The sequence below is a fragment of the Odocoileus virginianus genome, chromosome 6, assembly GCF_023699985.2.
Source record: "Odocoileus virginianus isolate 20LAN1187 ecotype Illinois chromosome 6, Ovbor_1.2, whole genome shotgun sequence".
NCBI lineage: Eukaryota > Metazoa > Chordata > Mammalia > Artiodactyla > Cervidae > Odocoileus > Odocoileus virginianus.
In genome coordinates this window covers 25,605,884-25,629,421 of record NC_069679.1, presented here as the reverse complement: position 1 = coordinate 25,629,421, position 23,538 = coordinate 25,605,884, and the positions used below count along the sequence as shown (strand labels likewise).

The 23,538-nt window shown below is 55.3% G+C and overlaps 1 protein-coding gene and 1 non-coding gene across 9 annotated transcripts; one reads left to right on the top strand and one right to left on the bottom strand.

Annotated features, from left to right (window-relative positions):
- The first annotated feature begins 1,127 nt into the window (after positions 1 to 1,127).
- Positions 1,128 to 22,807, top strand: PLCB2 (phospholipase C beta 2). 8 transcript variants are annotated; one of them, XM_070469004.1, is made up of 32 exons: positions 1,133 to 1,472; positions 5,062 to 5,139; positions 5,767 to 5,835; positions 6,414 to 6,551; positions 6,679 to 6,758; positions 6,843 to 6,896; positions 7,205 to 7,280; positions 11,608 to 11,708; positions 11,878 to 12,044; positions 12,133 to 12,279; positions 12,424 to 12,581; positions 12,867 to 12,949; positions 13,223 to 13,307; positions 13,878 to 14,040; positions 14,161 to 14,294; positions 14,382 to 14,478; positions 15,388 to 15,472; positions 15,582 to 15,706; positions 16,237 to 16,391; positions 16,933 to 17,097; positions 17,674 to 17,773; positions 18,515 to 18,619; positions 18,788 to 18,882; positions 19,007 to 19,082; positions 19,363 to 19,404; positions 19,515 to 19,749; positions 19,845 to 20,010; positions 20,188 to 20,264; positions 20,356 to 20,451; positions 20,988 to 21,045; positions 21,278 to 21,364; positions 21,727 to 22,807. In XM_070469004.1, exons 1-32 carry the CDS (start codon positions 1,389 to 1,391, stop codon positions 21,928 to 21,930), a joined length of 3,585 nt encoding a protein of 1,194 aa, XP_070325105.1. In that variant the 5' UTR covers positions 1,133 to 1,388; the 3' UTR covers positions 21,931 to 22,807. The 8 variants fall into 8 exon arrangements, 7 of the variants coding, with proteins under 7 accessions (XP_020728019.1, XP_070325105.1, XP_070325104.1 ...); XM_070469003.1 differs by having other exon boundaries at positions 19,360 to 19,404; XM_020872362.2 differs by having other exon boundaries at positions 1,134 to 1,472; positions 14,185 to 14,294; positions 19,360 to 19,404.
- Positions 10,795 to 10,897, bottom strand: LOC139035759 (U6 spliceosomal RNA). The gene has a single exon (XR_011488476.1). It is a non-coding gene; the product is annotated as a U6 spliceosomal RNA (small nuclear RNA).
- Positions 22,808 to 23,538: the final 731 nt, after the last annotated feature.

The window sequence follows — 23,538 nt, the reverse complement described above, 5'->3', positions numbered from 1 at the left end:
CCCGGGCTGGAGGGATGGGGGAGGAGAGGTGAGAGACAGCAGGACTTAGAGGGAGGGGAGCTTGGCTGAGTGCTTCGGCAGAGGGCAGGTCAGCATGGCGGATTCCCAAGAGGATTCCACAGACTGTCAGGCCTTACTCCAGCCCAGGGGTCTTAGAATTTTTTTTCTGGGAGTTATTTTTGTGCTAGGAATCCCCTCAGCTCCAGCCCCCAAAGGGCCCCCTTCCTCCTGCCCTGGGCCAGAATGGCCATCGGAGGCAGTTCTAGGGCCTGGGCAAGGGTCCCGTGGTGGCCAGGGGGTGGCACCAGGGTCCATGATGGGACCTGGGGCAGAAATCGGGGCCCTGAGAGGGGAAGGAAGTCCTGGTCAGAGCTCTGGCTCCCCCAGCTGGGTTAAAAAGGGTGATAAGAGCAGGTTGGGCAAGAGGAAGTGGGCTGGGCTGCCCTGGGCTATGACCGAGCTCCCAGGGGCCTGGGCCCTGGGCTGGAGCAGAGTTAGGGTCATGCACTCTGAGCAGAGGCCTCTCTGAACAGCCCCCCTGCCCTAAGCATTCTCCCCGACGCGCAGGGCAGAGGAGGGAGCCTGCAGGAGATCACAGTGGAGGGTGGTGGCTGAAGGGTGCTCAGGGCAGCTGTGTGCCGAGTGGGCTGGTCAGTGAGGGTCCAGGCTTCGGCCACTCCGGAGGGCTGAGAGGAGGGAGTCACGTGACAGGTGAGGGGTGCCGTTGCCTCACTTGCACCTCATTTTCATGGGGAGGAAGGGTTGAGAAAGAGGAGCTGGGTGTTCAGCAAACTTTGCTTATTCAAAGCACTCAATCCCAGCTGGACCCTGCCCCACCCTCAACTCCCATCTTCAGGGTGGTCCCAGCCTCCTCCTCAGCCTCTGAGAGACAGTCTCTGGTGCTCAGGACCCCACCTCTGTGGGGGTCCCTTCCCCCTCAGTGTCCACCTGGGGAAGAGTACCCCTAGCTCGTGCCCCTGCCGCATCTGATCTAGGACTGAGAGGCCCCTGCTCCGAGGCGACCAGACCTCATGACCTGCCTCTCAGGGCCGAGCAGCACAGAGAAGGAAGCCCTGAGCAGGAAGTGCTGAGGCGCCGGGTGAGGGCGGGGGCTTTGGGGAGGGGAGCCCGGCCTCCAGGGGCAGGAGCAGTGACCACAGCCCCCCACTGCAGGCTGGCGGGAGGAGGCTGATTTAAAAGGCAGATGGGCCTCTGGCCCAAGCGCTCAGTCCTGCACCCTGCGGGCTGCAGGAGCACCCAGACTTCCGGACTAGCTGGGGCGGGTGCCATGTGAGCCCGGCTAGGCTCCCCTCCTGCCCGCCCTCCTTCCTCCCCTCCTCCCGTGAGCTCTGCCTGCCCAGCCTCTCCAAAGAGGGACGCTTGGCACCATGTCTCTTCTGAACCCCGTCCTGCTGCCCCCCACGGTGAAGGCCTATCTGAGCCAAGGGGAGCGCTTCATCAAATGGGATGATGTGAGTGGGGCTGGAGAGGGCTGCTGCGGGGATGGGGTGGCGGATGGGCTGCTGCGGGCTTTGCCAGGGGAACTGGGTTGGTTTATGTCTGCCAAGATTCAGGCGCCCATGTGGCTTGGCCAGGCAGCTGATACAGCTGTCCAGATAAACAAACCTAGGGGTGAGGGTGCGTGCCCAAGACCGTGTCCCTGGGCGGCCAGGGGCTTAGGCTCTGTGTGTGGATGTGAGAGGATAGCTGCTCGAGTGGTCACAGGAGGAAGCCTCTTTGGGCCTGGGTCTTCCTTTCCCCCAAGCCCCCAAGAAGAGCAGGGTGTGTTTCTCCTGGTCTCATTGCGGGAGGGAGGAAAGGTGCCCCAGAGCCAAGGCTGGACCAGAAGCCGAGATGAGCTAGGCCCCTGCTCCCAGCACAAGCACCTGCTCCTCCCCACCCACCCCGGCCTGTCCCGGGGATGTCCCGCTCCCCGCCAGTGGCTGTGGGGTGACCCTGAGAGAGTGAGACCTGAAGGCTCTGCTCCCCGGGGCCTGGGAGGGAACTGATAGACTTCTGCTTTTGCCAGCTGCTCTCTGCCTAGCTCCCTGACGCCTGCCTGTCTGCAGGGAATGGGGAAACCACGCTGTGTCCTGCACCTCTGTCTCCAGGGTGTCTGCTCCTTCTCAAACTGGGCCTGCTTCCTAGCCTCTGGTTCTCCTGGACCCTGAAAATGTGTGTGTTGCCACAGGCCAGGGGTTCTCCAGGAGGCAGGCGGAAGGACTTGGGGTCCTCCTCAGGGAGCAGAGGCTGCTGGGCTGGCCTGGTGTGAGAGTCAGAGCTGGCTGGTCCCAGGGAGGGAACCTGAAGGCTGAGTGGTGGGGCAGGAAGGGTGGGCCCTTAGGTCTGGTTCCTCCTCCTCACAGGTGGGATGAGGGGGCTCAGGGTCCATGAGTTAAGGCTCTCAGGCCTTTGGGACTGGGCTCGGCTGAGGAATCTGGTTGCCATGACTAGGGGGAGGGGCCCGTGATAAGGGGCTTTCTGCTTTGACAGGAGTGGTGTGGGCACTGCGGCATGGTGGAGGTATGTCCCAGGAGTCTGCGGGACGAGGGAAGTGGCTCAGAATGAAAAGTGAAGTGGCCTCTCTCAGTTCCTCTGGGAAATGTGTGTAACCTTAGCATCGTTATGGATGGGGATGTGCCATGTGGCCTTCTCTGCAAGCCAGCCTCCGTGTACCTAGCGGGCCCGCTGCCCTCCCTGAGGCAGGGCACTGCAGGGTCCTGGACCCTGCCTCCCACAAGCAGGAAGCTCCCTGTCTCAGGGCACATGCACCTGCCAGATGGGGCTCTGGTCTCAGACTGCCTTTGGTCCAGTTGGCAGATGACCTGGGTATTGGATAAGCACAGTGCATGGGATGTAATGAGCTCCCAACTTAATTTTGTGTCCCAGAGCCTGTTTACAATGTATTCTGTGGGAGAAGCTCCCCTATGATCCCGGGAAGGACACTCAGTCAGTCATGAGATATTCCACTTGCTCTTGGGGAACAGACAAGCCTATGGACTCTTTTCCTCACAAAACCCAGTCTAACTTCAGAGACTAGTTACCTCAAAACTCTAACCTGACTTAGAATGATATCTTCTACCCCACCTCCAAGAATAGTTTCAGGTGGGCTGCAGACCCTCTGCAAAGGCCTGTGGGGGGATCCCCTGCTCCTCCTCTATGCCTACGAGGAGTAGGGTGCACAGAGGGAGGGAGCAAAGAGGTACTGAAGCTCTTAACTGAGCAGCTGCTATCATGGACTGGGCCTGGCAAAAGGGTAAGACTTCTTTTTTTTCTCATGATATTTTTGAGGATTCTTAGGAGACCCACCAACCCCCTTCCCCAAACTGGGGAATCTCTTTTTTTCCTTAATTAAAAAATTTTTTTTTGGCCCGTACCACACAGCATGTGGGGGTCTTAATTCCTTGAGCAAGGATAGAACCTCCACACCCCAACCCTGCAATGAAAGTGCAGAATCTTAATCACCAGACCTTCCAGGGAAGCCCCTGGGGATCTCTTACTTAGGGTCCTCCTGGGTTTGTGCTAAGTACTTCAGTCGTGAATAACTCTTTGCGACCCCATGGACTGTAGCCTGCCAGACTTATTTGTCCATGGGATTCTCCAGGCAAGAATGCTGAAGTGGGTTACCATACCCTCCTCTAGGGGATCTTCCCCACCCAGGAATTGAACCCGTGTCTCCTGCAGCTTTTTCATTGCAGACGGATTCTTTATCCTTGAGCCACTGGGGAAGCCCAGGTCCTCCTATCATTTCTATTTCAGGAGATCACTTGAAATTACTTCTTCAGCCCCTCTGAATCCAGTTACCACTTTCAGTTTCTTGCAACTTTGGCTTTGCCCCTCTCTCCCACAGACCCATTTTGGACCCAGAAAATACGGATTCATTGCCCTACAGACTCTGGGGGTTTGGGCTAGCTATCACACCACTCTGACTCTCTCTCTCCAATAGTCAGCCCATCTGTCACCCATTCGTTTTCCCAGGCAGGTGTCAGACCCCACAACCTTAGGGGGTGACAAAAGCTTTCCAAGTGCAGGAAGTTTAAGGTGAGGGGTCAGGCACCTCAACCCTCCCTTGGGGAGGGAAGGGAATGGAGTTCACAACATAGCTTTTTCCAGAATTAGCAGCGTTCTCTTCCCTCTCATATCCTAACCACCCCGGATTTGAGAAACTTTTTCTGGACCATTTCCTTTGTAAATTCTGCATTTGCTCTGGTTTGGTGTGTAGCAACTACTGTGCCTTGTTGGAAACTTCATCTTTAGTATCTTGTTATTTGTGCATGCAAAGACCATTAAGATAAAAGGTAGCCTGTGTGCTTTGTGAGTGGAATAGGAGTTCAGAAGTGAGTTCATTCTTCATTCTCTCACTCCTTCAGCAAACATGGTGCACAGAACTCACGGTCTAGTAGAGGCTTGTTTCCTGGGAGTCTGTGAGCCCCTGGGGATTTCTTAGACAGGCTTCTAGGTCTGAGAACTGGCTCTTACCCTGTTTTTGCAGCGTGTCTCAGGAAAGGCTTTCCAGAAGCTAGTCTTTGATGATATTTTAGCCAAGAAAGTTTGGGTGCTTGTGCTGGGAGGTGGGAAGGCATGTGAGACAGTTGGGTGGTTGGGATCCACGGATGGGAGGACTGGGCAGGCAGGAAGCGAGGCTGCTTTGCAGGGATTGGGTTCTCAGCTCTCACTGTGTTTAGCTCTCCTGGAGATAGCATGGAGTCTTGGTGAGGAACATTCTACCCCCTTGGTTGAGTTGTGGGCCTTGAAAACAGGGTAAGGTGGGGACCAAGACTCTTGCTTGGGGTCTAGAGGGAGAACTTCTATTTGGGATTTAGAGGGGAAACCCTCTTCTCTTCCAGAAATGTCACTTCCAACCCTCTACCCCTTCCCACCCCTGGTTCAGAGCTTTTAAGGCTTATACCCTGCCCTTAGCTCTGGAGAACAAAGAGAAATACCCACAGACCCCTGGGACAGCCACCTCCTAGGCAGACGGTGAGCTCTGAAACCCCTGGCTGGGGCCAGGAGCGCTCAGCCTGAAGTTTCAGAGCAGGGGCTGACTCTTTCTCTCTGCAGGAAACGACGATAGCCTCTCCAGTTATCCTCCGAGTGGATCCCAAGGGCTACTACTTGTACTGGACCTATCAGAGTAAGGTGAGGCAGCCCCTGTCTACCATGGCCTTGAACTGCTGCCGATCCATCGAATCCAAGCAGCTTCTTGATGACACAGGGGTGAAGGTGTGGATGCCAGCAGTATACAGTGACATGGAAGGGTGGCTCCACGCGACCTCCTGTGGGCAGGGTCTGGCTGTTTTGGGAGGGAGGACCCCAAGGAGGACCATGACTGCCTCGGCCCCGATGCTCCACCCTTAGCATCCCTTGGAGAGACAGAATAGAATTAGAATTGCTGCCAAAGGCTGATTCCCTGTCTGGTTCTGGGTAACCTTGAGGGTCCAGAGAGATCAGAGAAGTCTCAGCACCTGGGCAGAAAGAATGCGGGGGGACTCTGGGGAGAGTGCATCTGGGATGGAGGTGGGGAGATGAGGTCACAGCTCCCCAGTCATTTGAGGGGCCAGGGGAGGCATGGCTGTAGACGAAGGGAGGAGGGTGGCATGAGGAAGGCGAGCCCGCTTGCTGAGAAGGGAAGGTTGCAGTCTGGGAGACCCCACATTCTTGGCATCTAGAAAAGGCAGTTGGCCAAGATGTGAAGGGGTGCAGAGCTTCCTGCCCTTCATCCTCGATCTGATGTCTCGGTCCACCTCCCGTCTTTGCTGCTACCAGGAGATGGAGCTTCTGGATATCACCAGCATCCGGGACACCCGCTTTGGGAAGTTTGCCAAGATGCCCAAGGTAAATGGGCTGGAGGAGACCAGGCTCAGCACAGCCACCAGCTCCATGGGGCAGGGGTCCCTGTGGGGGCGGGGAGCCTGATCTCTGGAGCGAGCAGAGGGTCTCTTCCTGAGCCATGAAGGGGTGTGGCTGCCCCCTGGTTCGCTGGGGCTTTGGTATCAGGACACAGTGAATGGAGACATTGCATGGCCAGCTCTTACCCCTAGAGCACCCCAGGCTGTCTGGGAGGTGTGGCTTGCCCTCTCTCCCCTCCCCTCCAAATGCTTTCCTGTTTTTGCCTAATGCTGGTAGGGAAGTTGGAAGAAGGGATTGGTGGGAAGCAAGATTCCCTGAATCTGGGGACTAAGAATCTGTCTTCAAATGAGAAATGGCAAAAAAAATACACAGAACTTGCAGGCCCCACGGCCTTGGTTTGTCTCTTCCTGTGGGCCTCTCCTTCCGTGGCTCCCACGATGGGCACAGATGAGATGCCCTCCAGTGGCCCAGATTTCACGACTGAGAAGGAGAGACAGGGAGAGCCACGGTGCGGAATGCCGGGGGTGCACTGCTGATCCCCACCGCGTCACCACCTGCTGCAGAGCCAGAAGCTCCGGGAAGTCTTCAACATGAACATCCCCGACAACTTCCTGCTGAAGACGCTCACAGTGGTATCCGGCCCTGACATGGTGGACCTCACCTTCCATAACTTCGTCTCCTACAAGGAAAACGTGGGCAAGGTGTGTGTGGGGGCACAGGTCTGGGCCCTGGAGACTGCCCAGAAATCCCGAGGGACAGGCCTGGCTGTGGGGTGTGGTGGAGCCTCTGGGGTCAGGGACCTGACCGCTGTGCTCTGGGGTCCTGCAGGACTGGGCTGAAGATGTACTGGCTCTGGCCAAGCATCCGCTGACAGCCAACGCCTCCCGCAGCACCTTCCTGGACAAGATGTAAGTGCCCCCTCGCCTGGCCTTAGTGCATGCAGGGCTAAATGTGCGGGACTGGGCCTTAACAGGTTGCTTTCTGCCCACCAGCCTTGTGAAGCTCAAGATGCAGCTTAACCCTGAGGGCAAGATTCCCGTGAAGAAGTGAGTCTCCCCTATTCCCTCCCCATGTGTCCTCCCCTTCCCTCCCCCAAGCTCTCCAAAGCCTTCCCTCTCCAGGCCTGACACCCCTTCTTTGCCTGGTGCCTTTCTCAGCTGGTAAAGAATCCGCCTGCAATGCAGGAGACCTGGGTTCGATCCCTGGGTTGGGAAGATCCCCTAGAGAAGGAAAAGGCCACCCACTCCAGTATTCTGGCCTGGAGAATTCCATGGACTGTAGTCCATGGCGTAGCAAAGAGTCGGACATGACTGAGCGACTTTCACCTTTCACTTTCACTTTCTCTGCTTCTCAGTTTTTTCCAGATGTTCCCTGCTGACCGCAAGCGGGTAGAAGCTGCCCTCAGCGCCTGCCACCTCCCCAAAGGCAAGGTGAGTGGTTCTCCTTCCCCAGCCCACTCCCAGCATTCTCTTTCTCACCTGAGTTGCCTCTGGCTAGAGGGCAACTTGGACAGGCCTCATTGGGTTGGGGAGGGCAGAAATGATGGTACAGTCCTGGCCAACAGCCCCAAAAGCCAGGTAACTCCAGAGCCACTGATTCCTGACATCAGGAGCAGTGACAGAACCAGGGCAGGCGGGCTTAGGTGCCCGGGTTCAGAGTAGATTGGTCTACATTCCTTCAGCTCAACACATGAAAGTATCTTTCTTTCTACTGGTGTGCTTGCATGCTCAGTTGTGTCTGACTCTGCGACCCCATGGACCATAACCCATCAGGTTCCTCTGTCCATGGGATTTACCAGGCAAGAATACTGGCGTGAGTAGCCATTTCCACCTCCAGGGGATCTTTCCAAACCAGTGACTGAATCCAGGTCTTCTGTGTCTCCTGCATTGTAGGCAGATGCTTTACCACTTGAGCCATCAGGGAAGCCCCTTCTTTTTACTTAAGTAATTAATTTTGAATTACAAGTTGTATGTGGGGTCACCCATGAGGTACCTTACATGACTTACAAAAAGGAGCTCTCTGGGCAGACGCAGCCCTGAGCCAGGGTTCCTGCCTGGCAGGGGTGGATCTCAGGCCCCCATCCTCCCTTGGCTGGTGCCTCAGTATAGAGTACCACCCGGAATCCATGGAGTTTTTTCTCCTGATAAGAATTTGGAACATCATAAATAAATAAAACTGAGGCCTCATTGATTACCTGTCCACATGAATCCCAGGAGGAATCCTTCCCTGGGGTCAGCTCTATGGAGCTGGGAACCCCTTGGTGCCATGAGTCACAGAGGATGCAAGCTGGAGGTTGGGGAGAGGGTGCAAGTGGGCTCCTGCTAGGGCATCACTGGCTGCTGTCAGTAACATCCGCGCTTCTTTACTCCTGCCTCCTGAGCTCCCACCTTGGCCACGTCCTCCTCATTGATCAGTTCTCCAGCATCATAGTAGGAGCCCCTGAGCCAGCTTTGCTTGTCGTTGATGGCTCCAAGATTCAGTCTAGCTCGTCTGCTCAGAGCCTCTGCTCCAAACTGAGACTGATACTGACTTTCCAGAGTGAACCTGGAAAACAACTGACGGGTTTTTTTTTGGAATGAAATGCAAAGGCACAGAATTCTTGAATGCCATCAAATCTACTTTCTGTTTCTATAGATTTGTCTATTCTGGACAATTCATGTAAATGGAATCATACAATATGTAGTTTTTGATCTTAAGCTTCACTCATTTAGCACAACGTTTTCAAGCTTCATCCATATTGTAGCATCTATCAGTACTTCATTCCTTTTTATGTGGAATAATATTCCATGGTGTAGATATACCACATTTTACCTACCTGTTCAACAGTTGATGGACATTTGGGTCATTTTCACTTTTTGGCAATTATGAATAATGCTTCTATGAGTGATTTTGTCTGGACATATGTTTTCAAGTCACTTGGGTACATACCTAGGGATGGAATTTTTGGGTCATATAGTAGCTCTATATTTAACATTTTGAGGAAATGCTAGACTATTTTCCAAAATGACCATACCATTTTACAATCCCACTAGCACTGTACAAGTGTTCCAATTTATCCACGTCTTCACCTTACTCTCTTTTTTTATTTTTTACTTTACTTTAGTCATTCTGTGTGATATAGTATCTCATTGTGGTTTTATGCTCTTTTTCCATTTGGCTACACCCCCTGGCTTGTGGGATCTTAGTTCCCTGACCAGGGATAGAACCTGTGCTCCCTGCAGTGGAAGGGTGGCGTCTTAACCACTGGACTGCCAGGGAATTCCCCTCACTGTGGTTTTGATTTGCAATTACTTCCCCGGTGGCTCAGAGGTTAAAGCATCTGCCTGCAACGCAGGAGACTTGGGTTCAATCCCTGGGTTAGGAAGATCCCCTGGAGAAGGAAATGGCAACCCACTCCAGTATTCTTGCCTGGAGAATCCCATGGACGGAGGAGCCTGGTGGGCTACAGTCCACGGGGTCGCAAAGAGTCGGACACGACTGAGCAATTTCACTTCACTTCACTTCAAGGCTAAAGAGAAGGCATTAGCTTGGAGAAGGCAATAGCTACCCACTCCAGTATTCTTACCTGGAAAATCCCATGGACAGAGGAGCCTGGTGGGCTACAGTCCATGGGGGTCGCAGAGTCAGGCACAACTGAGCGACTAAGCACATACACACACAGTTTATCCAGATTTTCTTCAGAATGTTTTTTAAAAGTGCAAAACCCTTTAACATGTTTACTAGTTGTATTGGTTTTCCTGGCTGCTGTGATAAATTACCACAAACTAGGTGACCTGACATATCAGAAATTTATTCTTTCATGGTTGTTATGGCCAGATGTCCAAAATCAAGGGCCACACTCCTTCCAGAGGCTCTAGAGGAAAATATTCCCTTGCCTCTTCCAGCTTTGGGTGGCTATTGGCATTCTTGGGTTATGGCCACATCTCTCTGTCTGCTCTGTCTTCACATTACCTTCTGCTCTATGTACTTAATCTCCCTATGCCTCTCTTTTGTAAGGACACTTTTGTTGTAATTTCAGGCCCACTGAGATTATCCAGGATAATTTCACATGAAGAGCCGAAACTTAATTACATCTGTAAGACCCTTTTTCCAAATAAGGAGACATTCAAAGTTTCTGGGGATTAAGATATGGACATATTTTTTTTGGAGGTGAACTTTAGCCCACTACAGTCTGCCTTCTGGATCCCCAAATTTATGTCTGTCCCCTGTGCAAAATATATTCACCCTACCCTAATATTCCCCAAAGTCTCAAACCTAAAGTTTAAACTCTCATCCAAACATCATCAGTTCAAAAGTCCTAAATCTCATCTAGATCATCTAAATCAGCAACAGGTCAAAACCCTGGGGCAAAATTCCATTACATCTGTGAATCAGTGAAAAAGACAACAGGGATCCTGCTTCCAAAATGCAGTGGTGTGATAAGCATATGATAATAGTTATAGACATTCCTATTCCAGAAGGAAGAAAATGGAACAGACATAGAAAGGAGTTCCTTGTCCTGATGATTTTCAGAATTTGGCCAGGCAGAATCCCCTTCCCTGGTGGCTCAAATGGCAAATACAGGAGACCTGGGTTTGATCCCTGGGTTGGGAAGATCTTCTGGAGGTCATGGTAACCCACTCCAGTATTCTTGCCTAGAGAATCCCATGGACAGAGGAGCCTGCAGGGCTGCAGTCCATGGGGTCGCAAAGAGTCGGACACAACTGAGCGACTAAGTCCAGCACACAAAGCTAATGATGTTGAGCATCTCTTCATGTGCTTATTGGTCATTTTCATATCTTCTCTGGAGAAATGTCTATTCAAATCCATTGCCCATCTTTCAGTTGGACTGTCTTTTACTGTGGCATAATCAATTACTGGATATCTGATTTGCAAATATTTTCTCCAATTCTGTGGTTTGTCTTTTTACTTTATTGACAGTGTCCTTTGGAATACAATTTTTAAAACAATATGAAGCACTTCATGAATTTACGTGTCATCCTTGCACAGGGGTCATGCTAACCTTCTCTGAAGGAATATAAAAATTTTAAATTTGGATGACATCCAATCTGTCTATGTTTTGTTATCATTCCCTGTGCTTTTTTGGTGTCTCCAACTATTGTTGTTGAACCGTCTATTTCTCCCTTCAATTCTGCCCATTTTGCCTCATGCATTTTGAGGTTCTGTTGTTAGGTGCATTGTTTGTATGCAAACTGCTTTCTTTTGAAAATTTATCCTTCACTTAAAAAGAAAAAGCCCACAGCTTTGACAAACAACCCCACTTGCTTCTCACCTCTTTCCTTCCCTGTTCTGGTCATTCTTAGTTCAAATTCTGTCTTAGCCAAGAGACTCATGCTCATTCACTCAATCGTGTTTGACTCTTTATGACCCCACGGACTATAGCCCTCCAGGCTTCTCTGTCCATGGGATTTTTCAGGCAAGAATACTGGAGTGGGTTGCCATTTCCTCCTCCAGGGGATCTTCCTGACCCAGGGATTGAACTTGCATTTCCCCGCATTGCAGGCAATTCTTTTACCACTGAGCCACCTGGGGAGTGACTAGCTGAGGTCAATTCAGGGGCAAAGCAAACCAGCTAAGATGCTGTCTGCTCAGCAACAAGGGCCTTGCAAAGTAGGGGCTCAGGGTGCCCTTGATGCTCTTCTGTCTGCCCTGAGCCGTCCCTCTCCCCAGGTCCCCGTGCACAGGGCTGGGCCTAGTCTGAGGTTCTTAGTGTTGGGAGGTGGACCCAGGAGTCATCAGTGACTCTCTATCTCCCAGAACGATGCCATCAATCCGGAGGACTTCCCAGAGTCTGTGTACAAGAGCTTCCTCATGAGCCTCTGTCCTCGGCCAGAAATAGATGAGATCTTCACTTCCTAGTGAGCGTCTTGGGCTGGGCTTGGCTTGGGGAAGGGGTGGTGGCTGAAATTCCCACCTGCCATGCTGATAATTAGGTGGTGTTGCTGGAGAAGGGGATTGTCTGAGCCCCCTCTCACCCCAGCCCAGGGGATCTAGAGGGGGACCCGTGCTCCTCTCTCTGGCCTGCAGCCACTCCAAGGCCAAACCCTATATGACTAAGGAGCACCTGGCCAAATTCATCAACCAGAAACAGCGTGACTCCAGGCTCAATTCCCTGCTGTTCCCGCCAGCGCGTCCTGACCAGGTGCAGGGCCTCATCGACAAATACGAGCCCAGCGGCATCAATGTGCAGCGGGGTGAGGACGGAGGGAAACTTGGGCCCCCCGTGGACCTTTCCCATTCCGGCAGCTAGGCTGCAGCCCTGACAACCACCCCATCCCCCAGGCCAGCTGTCCCCCGAGGGCATGGTGTGGTTTCTCTGCGGGCCGGAGAACAGCGTGCTGGCCCAGGACAAGCTGCTGCTGCACCACGACATGACCCAGCCGCTCAACCATTACTTCATCAACTCCTCCCACAACACCTACCTGACAGGTGGGCCCTGGCAACCTCACAGCCAACCTCTCTTCTTCTGGGCCCTGTTCCTGTCCCCTGAATCCCCTGCAGGGGGAGTGGGGCGGGGCAGAGCCGGACTGCCCTTGAGTGAAGCCCCTGCCCCTCGCCCCTCCTCCGGCTCAGCCGGCCAGTTCTCAGGCCTTTCCTCTGCTGAGATGTACCGCCAAGTGCTGCTGGCAGGCTGCCGCTGCGTGGAGCTGGACTGCTGGAAGGGGAAGCCCCCCGACGAGGAGCCCATCATCACCCACGGTTTCACCATGACCACAGACATCTATTTCAAGGTGAGACTCGGTGTGCAGAGGCTGGTGGCAGTGGCACTAATGAAGGGCCCTGGGCCAAGAGCCTTTGGGGGCTGGGGGTGGTGAAGCAGGAGAGGAGGGATGGCTGGCAGGCCTTGGACCAGCGTGGGGACTAGAGGGGACCAGAAGGGACAGGGGCCAAGAGTTGCCCTCCAGTTCTGTATGTGTGTTGAAACTGGAGAGTGGACAATGGTGCCTTTGGGGGAGTGGAAGCCTGTAACACAGCACTGACTTCCTTCTTCCCCATGGGGTCCTCTTCTTCTCCAGGAAGCAATCGAAGCCATTGCAGAAAGTGCCTTTAAGACCTCCCCTTATCCGGTCATCCTGTCATTTGAAAACCACGTGGACTCGTGTGTATCCAGGCCACCCAGCCTTGTTCTCTACCCTCGCCCCATCTCCCCCCTGCTGCTACCCTCCCCACCGTCATTCCCCCACCTCTTAGCCATGCCTTCCAGCTCCCTCCCAGGTCTCCTCACAATCTCCTTGGGACTGAGGGCTCTCCTGTCTGCGTCCCTGCCTCCCCAAATTCCTGAGCCTCTGATCTGGGTCATCGGGGAGCACAAAAAGATGGATAAGAGGGTAGAGAGGAGCAGCTGAACACTACCTACGTCTGCTCCCTGCAGACCCCGCCAACAGGCTAAGATGGCCGAGTACTGCCGGACGATGTTTGGGGATATGCTGCTCACAGAACCCCTGGAGAAGTTCCCGGTGAGAAGATTTCACTGTGGGGCATCTGGGGCTGAGGGCTGGGGACCCAGGGCAGGGTGCCAGGATGCTGGGGCTCACCTGGGAGGATTGTTGGGTCCTATTGTCTACCACATGTCAGACACTATGCTGGGCTTGAGGGACATGTCAGTGGCAAAGGGGCCAGTCCCAGAGCTCAGATTGCTTACCCTCTAGTTGGGAGGCAGGGAAGTAACCATGCCATTACAACCAGTGGCTGCTTTAGGAGCACTTGAGGCTCCAGATCTGGTCCTGGGGATTAGGGAAGGCTTCTTGGAGAAGGTGATGATTAAGTTTTAACCTGAGGGAGATAATGGATTTATCTTGATGACAGTGGGCAAGGGTGTTTCAGGCAGACTGAATAAGGTTAGAAAACATCACTGAGGAGCTAAGGTAAGTTGGGTCAGACAGAGAACTGGGGCACTAGATGGAGTGAGGAGAAATGAGGCTGGAGAAGTAGGCAGGGGGCAAGTGGAGGGCAGCCTGGCCTGAAAGAGCTTAGGCTATACCCTGAAGGTAAGGAGATGGCTGAGGCCTCTCTCTCTTCTCCCACAGCTGAAACCTGGCATCCCCCTGCCCAGCCCTGAGGATCTCCGAGGCAAGATCCTAATCAAGAACAAGAAGAACCAGTTTTCTGGCCCTGCATCCTCTGGCAAGGAGCTGGATGGGGAGGCTGAGGGTAGCAGCCCACCCAGTGCCCCTGTGGGTGAGGATACAGGTGAGTCGGCCTGGGAGGAGTGGGGGTGGGCGTGGGCATGGGGGAGCATCTGGAATGGGAGAGAGGGGCTGGGCCTGGAGGGGAGAGCCAGCCTGGTGTGGGGTCTCCCGGTGCCCCCAGCACTGACAGAGCTGAATGTGGCAGTGTGGGCTGGTGAGGAAGGGGCTGAGCTGGAGGAGGAGGAGGTGGAAGAGGAAGAGGAGGAGTCGGGAAACCTGGATGAAGAAGGGATAAAGAAGATGCAATCAGATGAGGTGTGTGCGGAGTCCTCCCAGCGGGGGTGTGGGGCCGGGTCCCTGGGCCCTGTGCTGGCCTCTCCTCTACCCTCCCCTCCTCCCTAGGGCACAGCGGGCCTGGAGGTGACGGCCTACGAGGAGATGTCCAGCCTAGTCAATTACATCCAGCCCACCAAGTTCATCTCCTTCGAGCTCTCTGCCCGTGAGTTAGCACGGGGTGGTGGGAAGCTGGAAGTCACGATTCGATGCAGGAGAAGGCCCTTAGGAAGTGTGTCCTGACACCAGAGCAGCCTGATGGGTGGGGCTGAGAGCCAGGCAGGTCCTCCCCTCCCTTGGGCTGGAAGCCCTGTCTATAAATACCCAGCAGAGGAGCCAGGCAAAGGGCATGTTTAAGTGGCAGTGCCTGCCAGTGTGCTGTCACTGTACTGGGAACTTGGCAGCACACAGAATGCTCTGGAATGTGTCGGTGACAGGCAGGTCATTTACAACAGGCCACCTCAGCTGGGCTTCCGGGGCTCCTGCAGCCTCCAGGGCCAGAGAACTCCTGGGAGGGGGTGGTCAGCAAAGACACCAGCCAGAGCACAGTGCCCTGTCCCCTTCCCTTTCTGAGCGCACCCATGCTGTTTACCTTTATCTTCTCCAGACATGCTCACAGTGAGTTCCTCTCACCCTCTATGCATGTCCCCATCACCAACACCTGTTTCTGTGTCCACTCTGCGATGCTTCTCATCCTTGAACCTCCAGCCTCTGCCCTTTCCTGGGTACCACTCTTGCTGTGGGCCTCTAACCCCTGTGCCCTGTACTTCATGGAGCGTTCCTGATCCCTGGGATCATCTCTGTGTGTTCCCCACACGCCCCTGTGTGTGCCCAGGGCATGCACCCCACCCTCCAGGACTCTGGCACTCACAATCCACTCCTGTGTGTATCCACTGTGCATACCCTTTACCCCAGGACACACTGCTACCCACAGAGATCTGCACATTTCCTACCCCAGGCCTGGCCCCTCAACCCTCAGGCCTCAGTGGTGAAGTGAAGTGTTAGCTACCAAAGCGGGAGGCAGGCCTGTGGGAGGGGACAGCCTGATGTGGACTCTCCATCCTTCTCTATGCAGAGAAGAACCGAAGTTATGTTATCTCCTCCTTCACGGAGCTCAAGGCTTACGATCTGCTCTCCAAGTCCTCAGTGCAGTTTGTGGAGTATCCTTGAGACCTCTGTAGCCAAGGTCCCTGGTGGGGTGGAGGGGCGGGGGGCCTGGGAAGAGGCTCGTGGGTCTGTGGTCCTCCTGGTTCCTATACTCCATGGCAGCTACAACAAGCGCCAGATGAGCCGCATCTACCCCAAGGGGACCCGCATGGACTCCTCCAACTACATGCCCCAGATGTTCTGGAATGCTGGTTGTCAAATGGTTGCCCTCAACTTCCAGACGATGGGTAAGAGCATGATCAGGCCCTTAGGAACATTCCCCTGCTCCTCCCACCTTTACCCCTTCCCTGGGGAGGGGGAGGTCTTTGGAACAGACTTGGGGGAGCTGATGTTCAGTTAGGCTGAAGCAGTTAGGCGGGTGCACGTGCAGGTGTGTGAGCACTGAGTGCATCAGCTCATACCTGTGTGACTGCAGGTACACCAGTGTGTATGTGGTGATGCCAGGGTGCTGGCAACGGTTCTGGCGTTCTGGCTGCTCAGCCTGAGCGGGTCTGTGGGAACTGCTGCTCCACTGGTCTCAGCTCCCACTCTGAGTGTGAGGTCCGGTCGTGGCTTTTGCTCCTGCTGACTTCAGGCTGGGGGCCCTTCCTGAGAGATGAGACCCTAAGGAACCAATATGGGACATGAGAAACCCTCATCCTCATGGCCCTCCCAACCTCCCTGCTCACAAGATGGGAAAGGCGGGGAAATGTGGAAAGAGAGGCTGTGTGCAGACTCAGAGCTGGGGCTCCCTGCCTGACTGCTCCTGTCCCCCCAGACCTGCCCATGCAGCAGAACATGGCACTTTTCGAGTTCAACGGGCAGAGTGGCTACCTCCTCAAGCATGAGTTCATGCGTCGGTCGGACAAGCAGTTCAATCCCTTCTCAGTGGACCGCATCGACGTGGTGGTAGCCACCACCCTTTCCATTACGGCAAGGCCCTGAGGTGGACAAGTAGCTGGGAGGGCTGGGGTCTTGAGGAAAAAGACACAGGAGCCCCACCCCTCCATTCCCAACCCCCTCCCCTGATATCCTGAAAACTTCAGCCCCAGCCAGTTTCGTGCAGTAGCAAGTTGCCTTGGAAACTGCCTCCTCCTCTGCACTGGAGGCTGCCTCTTGGTCCCCATGGAAACCAAGGGGAAGGGCTGAGGCCGGGTTGGGGGAGGGGAGAAGAGTGGGCAGAGTGGGGCAGCAGGAGCCCCAGGCCCTGGGGGAGGACCCTGCTCCTTCCTCACTGGGGAGGGAGGTGGGGAAGCCCACACCTCTTCCCTGAAGGCTGGAAACACCCTGGATGCCAGAGCTTAGCTGTAATCCTTGAGCCACACAGCCTCTATTCTGTGGTCAGAATTGAACGGGGCTCTTCCCAGTACCCAAGAATGGATGTTTCAGCCAGGGGGCTGGAGGACTTAGGTTCCAGGCGTGGCCTGAGTGGGAAACTGATACTGATCTCCCATGCCACACCCCACTCCTCCAGGTGATCTCTGGGCAGTTCCTGTCAGAACGCAGTGTGCGCACTTATGTGGAAGTGGAGCTGTTTGGCCTTCCGGGAGATCCCAAGAGGCGCTACCGCACCAAGCTGTCACCCAGTACCAACTCCATCAATCCGGTCTGGAAGGAGGAGCCCTTTGTCTTTGAGAAGGTGGGGCGGGGCCCATGGCAGTCAGGGGCTGAGACCTGCCCCTCCTTTTTGGTCTCTACTTGTAAAAGAGAAAATACATAAAGGGAGTTCTTTGAACCTCCTCCTCTCCCCATCCCTCACCTGTGCCCTCCTGAGTTTCAAGAGTTCAAAAACCAAGTTTACAGAAATTTACTTGGTGGGCAGGTTTTGTGTGTGTGTACAGGTGTGTATGCATATGCTTGTTCATGTTAGGATTAGAGGCAGAAATGTGCACTCCCAGACAGGGTGCAGGGGCCTAAGGAATCATGGGGGTCTTTTGCCCCCACTGGATACTTGTTGACAAAGCTGCCAAGGGCTGTCTGCAGCAGGCCCCCGAGCCCCAGGCCACATATCCAGCTCTCTGCCCCGTGTGGACCAGCCATGACATGAGCTGTTAGGATGGCTATGTGTGTGGCTTAGAGTGGGCCTTTTGTCCTCACCAAATCTGGTAACACCTGCCATGTTCTCACACTGACCCTAGATTTCTGGAGCCAGGAAGGGGGAAAGCCTGGCCGCCCCCTCCCCACTCCAGCTTGTCCTGTCCTGAACTCTCCCCAGATCTTGATGCCTGAGCTGGCTTCCCTCAGAGTCGCTGTGATGGAGGAAGGCAACAAGTTTCTTGGACACCGCATCATCCCCATCAGTGCCCTGAATTCCGGTAAGGACAGGGGTCCTTCTTTGCTGTTCCCAGTGGGTCTGAGACCAAGACCAGTATCAGGATCCTGTCCACAGGATGGGGCAGCTTCAGGAAGGCAGCCCTATCATGTTATCAGCCCGAGAAAATGTGGCAGGAATAGTACCTCTCCAGGAAACTGACAGAGGTTGAGGCCTATGTCCACCCAACAGAATGTCTCTAATTTTCTGGAATTACTGGGGCAGTTTCCCAAGCAGCTGACACTCACTGGGCACTTAAAATGCTTTAACGGCTTATAACACATTCTCACTTTATTTTGAGAATAACTACATGAAGTGGGCTTCCCCAGGGGCTCAGTGGTAAAGAATCTGCTTGCAATGCAGGAGCTGCAGGAAACACAGGTTCAATCCCTAGGTTGGGGAGATCCCCTGGAGGAGGGCATTGCAATCCACTCCAGTAGTCTTGCCTGGGAGTATCCCATGGACAGAGGAGCCTGATGGACTACTGCCATCGCAGTAGTAGGTCGCAGTAGGGTTGCAAAGTCGGACACGACAGACTCCACTTAGCATGCACACAACCACATGAGGTAGATACTGTTACCCCCATTTCACAGATGTGGAAAGGCTCAGAGATTTAAAGTAATCTACTCAAGATCACACAGCCAGAAGCCAGACTAAAGGCAGGAGTGTTGAGTATTGGGCTGCTGGTGAGCAGCGCTGGAAGCAGTGGGCTCTGGCTCGCTGGCCACCTGGTCATGTCCCACAGGATACCACCATCTCTGTCTGCACAATGAGAGCAACATGCCGCTCACCATGCCCGCGCTCTTTGTCTTCCTGGAGATGAAGGACTATGTGCCTGACACCTGGGCAGGTAGGAGGCCCATGGAATGCTGGGAGCCCCAGGCTGTCCATCCTCTCTCCTTTCTCCTCAAGCCAGCCTCCAGAGGAAGGCAGAACAGGGCATCCTGGGGCAGGTGAGGATGGGAGAGGCTCCGAAGCACATCTCCTTACCAGGTCCACCATGTCCCTGTGCACCCAGATCTCACGGTGGCCCTCGCTAACCCTATCAAGTTCTTCAGTGCCCATGATAAGAAGTCTGTGAAGCTCAAGGAAGCCATGGGAGGCCAGCCCGAGGTCTGTGTTGTCAGGGCTCCTGCCAGCGCCCCCCACAGGCCTGCCGCATCTGCGGGAAGATGAGGGTGGGGGCCGACTCCTGGCTCAGGGTGAGAAGCACCTTCCCCATCTGCTCTCCCTACAGAGTCCCTTCCCTCTTGGGAACCACCCTGCCAGCCAGGTCAACGGGGCATCGGCTCCAATAAGCAATGGGTCAGCAGGTACGCAGTCCGTGTCCTCCCACCTATCCGAAGGGTCTTGACCTCTCCGTTGCACGCATAGGCACATCCCAGCCTGGAGGCAGCTTTTCATAAAAATAACAATAATAATAATAATAATAATGCAAAGACTTTCACCTGGGGAGGGAACAGCTGCGTGTGAAGCCTCGGGCTGGGCAGTGCTCAGCAGGCAGCCCACACTGTCACGGGACTGGGCGGGGAGCAGCCGAGCCCAGGGGCCCACAGGGCATCCCAAGAGCCTTGCCTTTGGCTCTTGCAGCAGCCGGGGCCAAGGCCAGGGAGGAGGCCACGAAAGAAGCTGCGGGTAAGGCCTGCTGAGTCCGAGAGACGTGGGGGTCCAGTTTGGGGAGGGTCGGGGACTCTGTGGCGGGGAGCGGTTCCCGGGGGGCGCACGCCTCACCCTGGCCCCCACAGAACCGCAGACCGCCAGCCTGGAGGAGCTGCGGGAGCTGAAGGGCGTCGTGAAGCTGCAGCGGCGCCAGGAGAAGGAGCTGCGGGAACTGGGGCGGCGCGGCGTGCGGCGCTGGGAGGAGCTGCTGCAGAGGGGCGCGGAGCAGCTGGCCGGGCTCGGGCCGCCGGGCGCGGGGGGCGGCGGCGGCGGGTGCCGGGGCCGCAAGCTCGGCCCGGGCAAGGGATCCCGCAAAAAGAGGTTAGGGCGGTGGTGGTGGCGACGGCGGCGGCATCCTGCCCTCGGCGGCGCGGGCGGCCTGGGGCTCACGGCGTGTTCCCACGTGGCCGTCTCAGGACCCTGCCCGGCGAGGACACCGCCGCGGCGGCGTCGGCGGAAGGCCCCGAGGGCGAGGACGTGCGTCGTCGAGAGCTGAGGGACAGTCTGGAGCTGGAGCTGCTGCAGCTGGGCGAAGAGCAGTGCGAGTGTGTCCTGAAGCTCAAGGAGCAGCACGCGGCCCAGGTGCCAGAGCCCGGGAGGGAAGGGGGAGGAGGGGGGAGGGAAGGGGGAGGAGGGGAGGGGGGAGGGAGGGAAGGGGAGGGGGAGGGGAGGAAACGACGGCCCGACCCCACCTTTGCCACATTGCACATCGAAGGGCTTCTCTTCTGCTTGGCTTAGCCGGTTCTTCCTTTCCCTCAGCAAATGACCAAGATGATGGAGCTGGCCAGGGAGAAACAGGCTGCAGAGCGGAAGACCCTCAAGGAGACCTTGGAGACGTAAGGCCGCCCTCCCTTCTACTCCTGACTCTTACCTTCCAGGAAGTCCCAGGCGGAAGGAAACTTCTTCCTGATGCCTGTTTCTCTGCAGTGACACCAAAGAGATGAAGAAGAAGCTGGAGGCCAAGAGGCTGGAGCGGATCCAGGCCATGATGAAGGTCACCACAGACAAGATGGCTCAGGAGAGGTGAGCCCTGGAGGGGAGGCACAGGACTCATACTCCAGGCTCTGTGCTGAGCAGGAACCACTCGGGTGGGATGGGGCCTCCCTACGAGGGGATCCTGACTTGCTTCCTGGAGTCTACTGGTTCTTGAAAGGTGATTCCATTTCTGTCACCTCTGAATCAGAGAATGTCCTTAGGCAAAACACAGATGCCACCACTATTTGAGCAGAGAGGAGAATTTAAGGGAAAGTTAACCATGCCAAGAGGGAATCGAAACCTTGGGACAGCTGATTTGCACCTACACTTTCCCATGCATACCTTAAGGAATGGTGCATTTTAGTGAGGAAGCCCCTTCCCTCAGAAGGCCCCCAGGGCTCCCAAAGGCTCCTCAGGTCCTCTGCTTACCCCTCTGGCTGGTTCCCAGACCAGACATAGATGTGCCAGCCACAGATGATTCTATGATGCAGTTCTCATTTTGCCTACACCCTGTGGAGACTTTGTCCCACCCAGCTCTTCTCAGCACCCTCTTATCCCATCTGAAACTCTAATCACTCCAACAGGTTGAAGAGAGAGATTAACAACTCCCACATCCAGGAGGTGGTGCAGGTGATCAAGCAGGTGTGTGAGAGCTATGTTCTTCCCAAACACTCTTTCTGAGGGAAGAGGTGGTCCCAGGCCTTTACTTTGCCCTTAGGAGCTGCACTGTCTCAGTTGGCCCATGCAGCTAGGGATGGGGCAGGTGGCAGTGCAGGGGTGGGGCTACCCCTTGGCCATCCAGGGTTCTAGTATTTGTGCAGAGGTTGGGACAACAGCCTAAAGGGATCTGTATCTGCCACTTACTCCTGCCCAGATGACGGAGAACCTGGAGAGGCACCAGGAGAAGTTGGAGGAGAAGCAGGCAGCCTGCCTGGAACAGATCCAGGAGATGGAAAAACAGGTGGGGGTGGAGGGGTGTGGACCACTACCCAGGCCCACAGCAGAGCTGGCCTGGCTCCAGGGTGCAAAGGGACCGGGCTCTGGGGAGCTGCCAGTCAGGAGGTGGGAGGAGAGGGATTGGCCCCTCTCCTAGGGGGGTCAGGGCTCTGGTTCCCAGGGGTTCATGAGGCGTCTCTGCAGATCTCTTCGCTTGGTTGGCAAACCCTTCCCTGAAAAACCCCTTGATGGGCTCCACTTCGCACCCTGATTTTTTGGGCAGTCTGAACAAACCAGGCATCTCCCGGTTCAGTTCCACTGTCCTGGGTTGGGGGGTGGGCAGGTGGCCCATCCTGAGCCAGGGGGTGGTCTTCACTGTCCCCACAGTTCCAGCAGGAGGCGATGACAGAGTACGAGGCCAAGATGAAGGGCCTGGAGATGGAAGTGAAGGAGTCAGTGAGGACCTGCCTCCGGGCCTGCTTCCCCTCTGAGGAGGAGGACAAGTCTGAGAGACCCTGCATGGTCTCCAGGGAGCTGTGTGAGCAGGACACACTCGCAGAGCAGGCAGAGACCCAGGAGAGCCACCTCTGATGCCCCCATCCCATGGGGACATCCTGCAAGGACATTGACTCTTTTCTGGGATATGGCTCCAACCCCTGGAGGAGAGGGCCCCTTGTGTTCTGAGGTGCAGGAAGCTGGGGCTCCCTTGGACACTGGAGCCCCTCCCTCAGCTACAGGCTAAGGTGGAGGCTGGAACCATGTGGGGCCCCTCTGAGGCTTTGAGGCCCTCTCCAAGCCAACATCCTGCTCCTCCTCCCCTCCTCTCTGAATAAGTGTCACATATTTGTTGAGGGAAAAAATATGACCTGTGAGGCAGGAAATGGGGTCCTGGCCCCCCAGTCTTGCCTTTCTTAGTGAGCCACTCTGGACTCGGTTTCCTCTCCTGGAGGGTTAGACCTGGCCGCCTGGAACCTCCACTCCTGCCCCTGTAGTTCAAGCAGGGCCAAACTCCAAAAGCTCCTGCCCTAAGGCAGGCAACTCAGCCTGGCTCATAGGCCCTATTTCCAGCTTGCCCTGAGTTGACCTAATTGTCAGTTCCCGGATACAGAGTTTGGCACTTCCTTCCAGTTCTTTGGGGACGGATGGCTGCTCCCAGGATCCCAGGCCGAGATGCCTTTCCTGCCTCCTGCCTGTGGGGGATGGGAGGCTGATGTGGAAAAGCTGCCTCAGCTGTATGACCCTCAGGCCACTGAGACAGCTGGGGCTGGGGGAGAGGGGAGAAAGACGGCCTTTTGTGCTCTCTCCCACCCAAAGCCCGATCACCCCTTTTCTGAGACATGGGGGTACTTCCCAGCATGTGCCCCCGACTCGGGTTGTCTGATAAGGTCAGCACCATTTTCTCTCCTGACTGTATGAGGTTTATTTATTTTTCTCTTTCTAACTCCTACTAAAGAACCCTGTTCCAAGATTTTCTGCCTATGCCTGGCCTCTGTTCTCTGAGAAATGGGGGGCAGCAGAGTAGAGTGCCCCTCAACTGAAATGCGCTGGGGAAAAAGCCCTTAAGAGTTGAACTGGGCGCCAGGTTCCTTCCAGAGCACAGTGGAAAAGCCCTGCCTCTGGGTTTGAAGAGGATTCACTTCCCCTTCTGCCAGCCCTGATGCCATAACCACTGGAAAATGACATCACCCTTCTGCTCCACTCCCCACCCAAATGTGGCCGCTCCTTGCCTCCGCCCTCGGGGCTGGGGCAAAAGAACAAAGGTGTCCCCCACCCTCTTGGGGAGTCAGAATCTTTCAGGTCAACTGGGCCCCTTGAGGCCCACTTAGAGTGGTCAGTTAGGGTTGACCTGTGGCAGTTAGGGCTGACCCCACCATGTGCTATAGGAGGCTTCTGTGCAGCTATTCACTGCACCTATTGTGCCTGCATCCATGCCAAGTTGCTGTCGTCTCCGACTCTTTGCGACCCTATGGACCGTAGCTTGCCAGGCTCCTCTGTCCATGGGGATTCTTGGGAATTCTCCACGCAAGAATACTGGAGTGGGTTGCCATGCCTTTCTCCAGGGGATCTTCCACACCCAGGGCTTGAACCCGAGTCTCTGAGGCTCCTGAGGCTCTTGCATTTTGCTGGCAGATTCTTTACCACTGAGCCACCGGGGAAGCCTAACACCTATGACACAGTCTCAAATCCCACATGAAGACA

What these genes read in the sequence shown, in the direction of transcription:
- PLCB2 (XM_070469003.1), top strand. Translation starts at nt 1,389, where the DNA reads ATGTCTCTTCTGAACCCCGTCCTGCTGCCCCCCACGGTGAAGGCCTAT. An exon ending in GCTTCATCAAATGGGATGAT is followed by an intron (nt 1,473 to 5,061) that starts GTGAGTGGGGCT and finishes TTCTCTCTGCAG; the next exon opens with GAAACGACGATAGCCTCTCC. An exon ending in GGCAAGATTCCCGTGAAGAA is followed by an intron (nt 6,897 to 7,204) that starts GTGAGTCTCCCC and finishes TCTGCTTCTCAG; the next exon opens with TTTTTTCCAGATGTTCCCTG.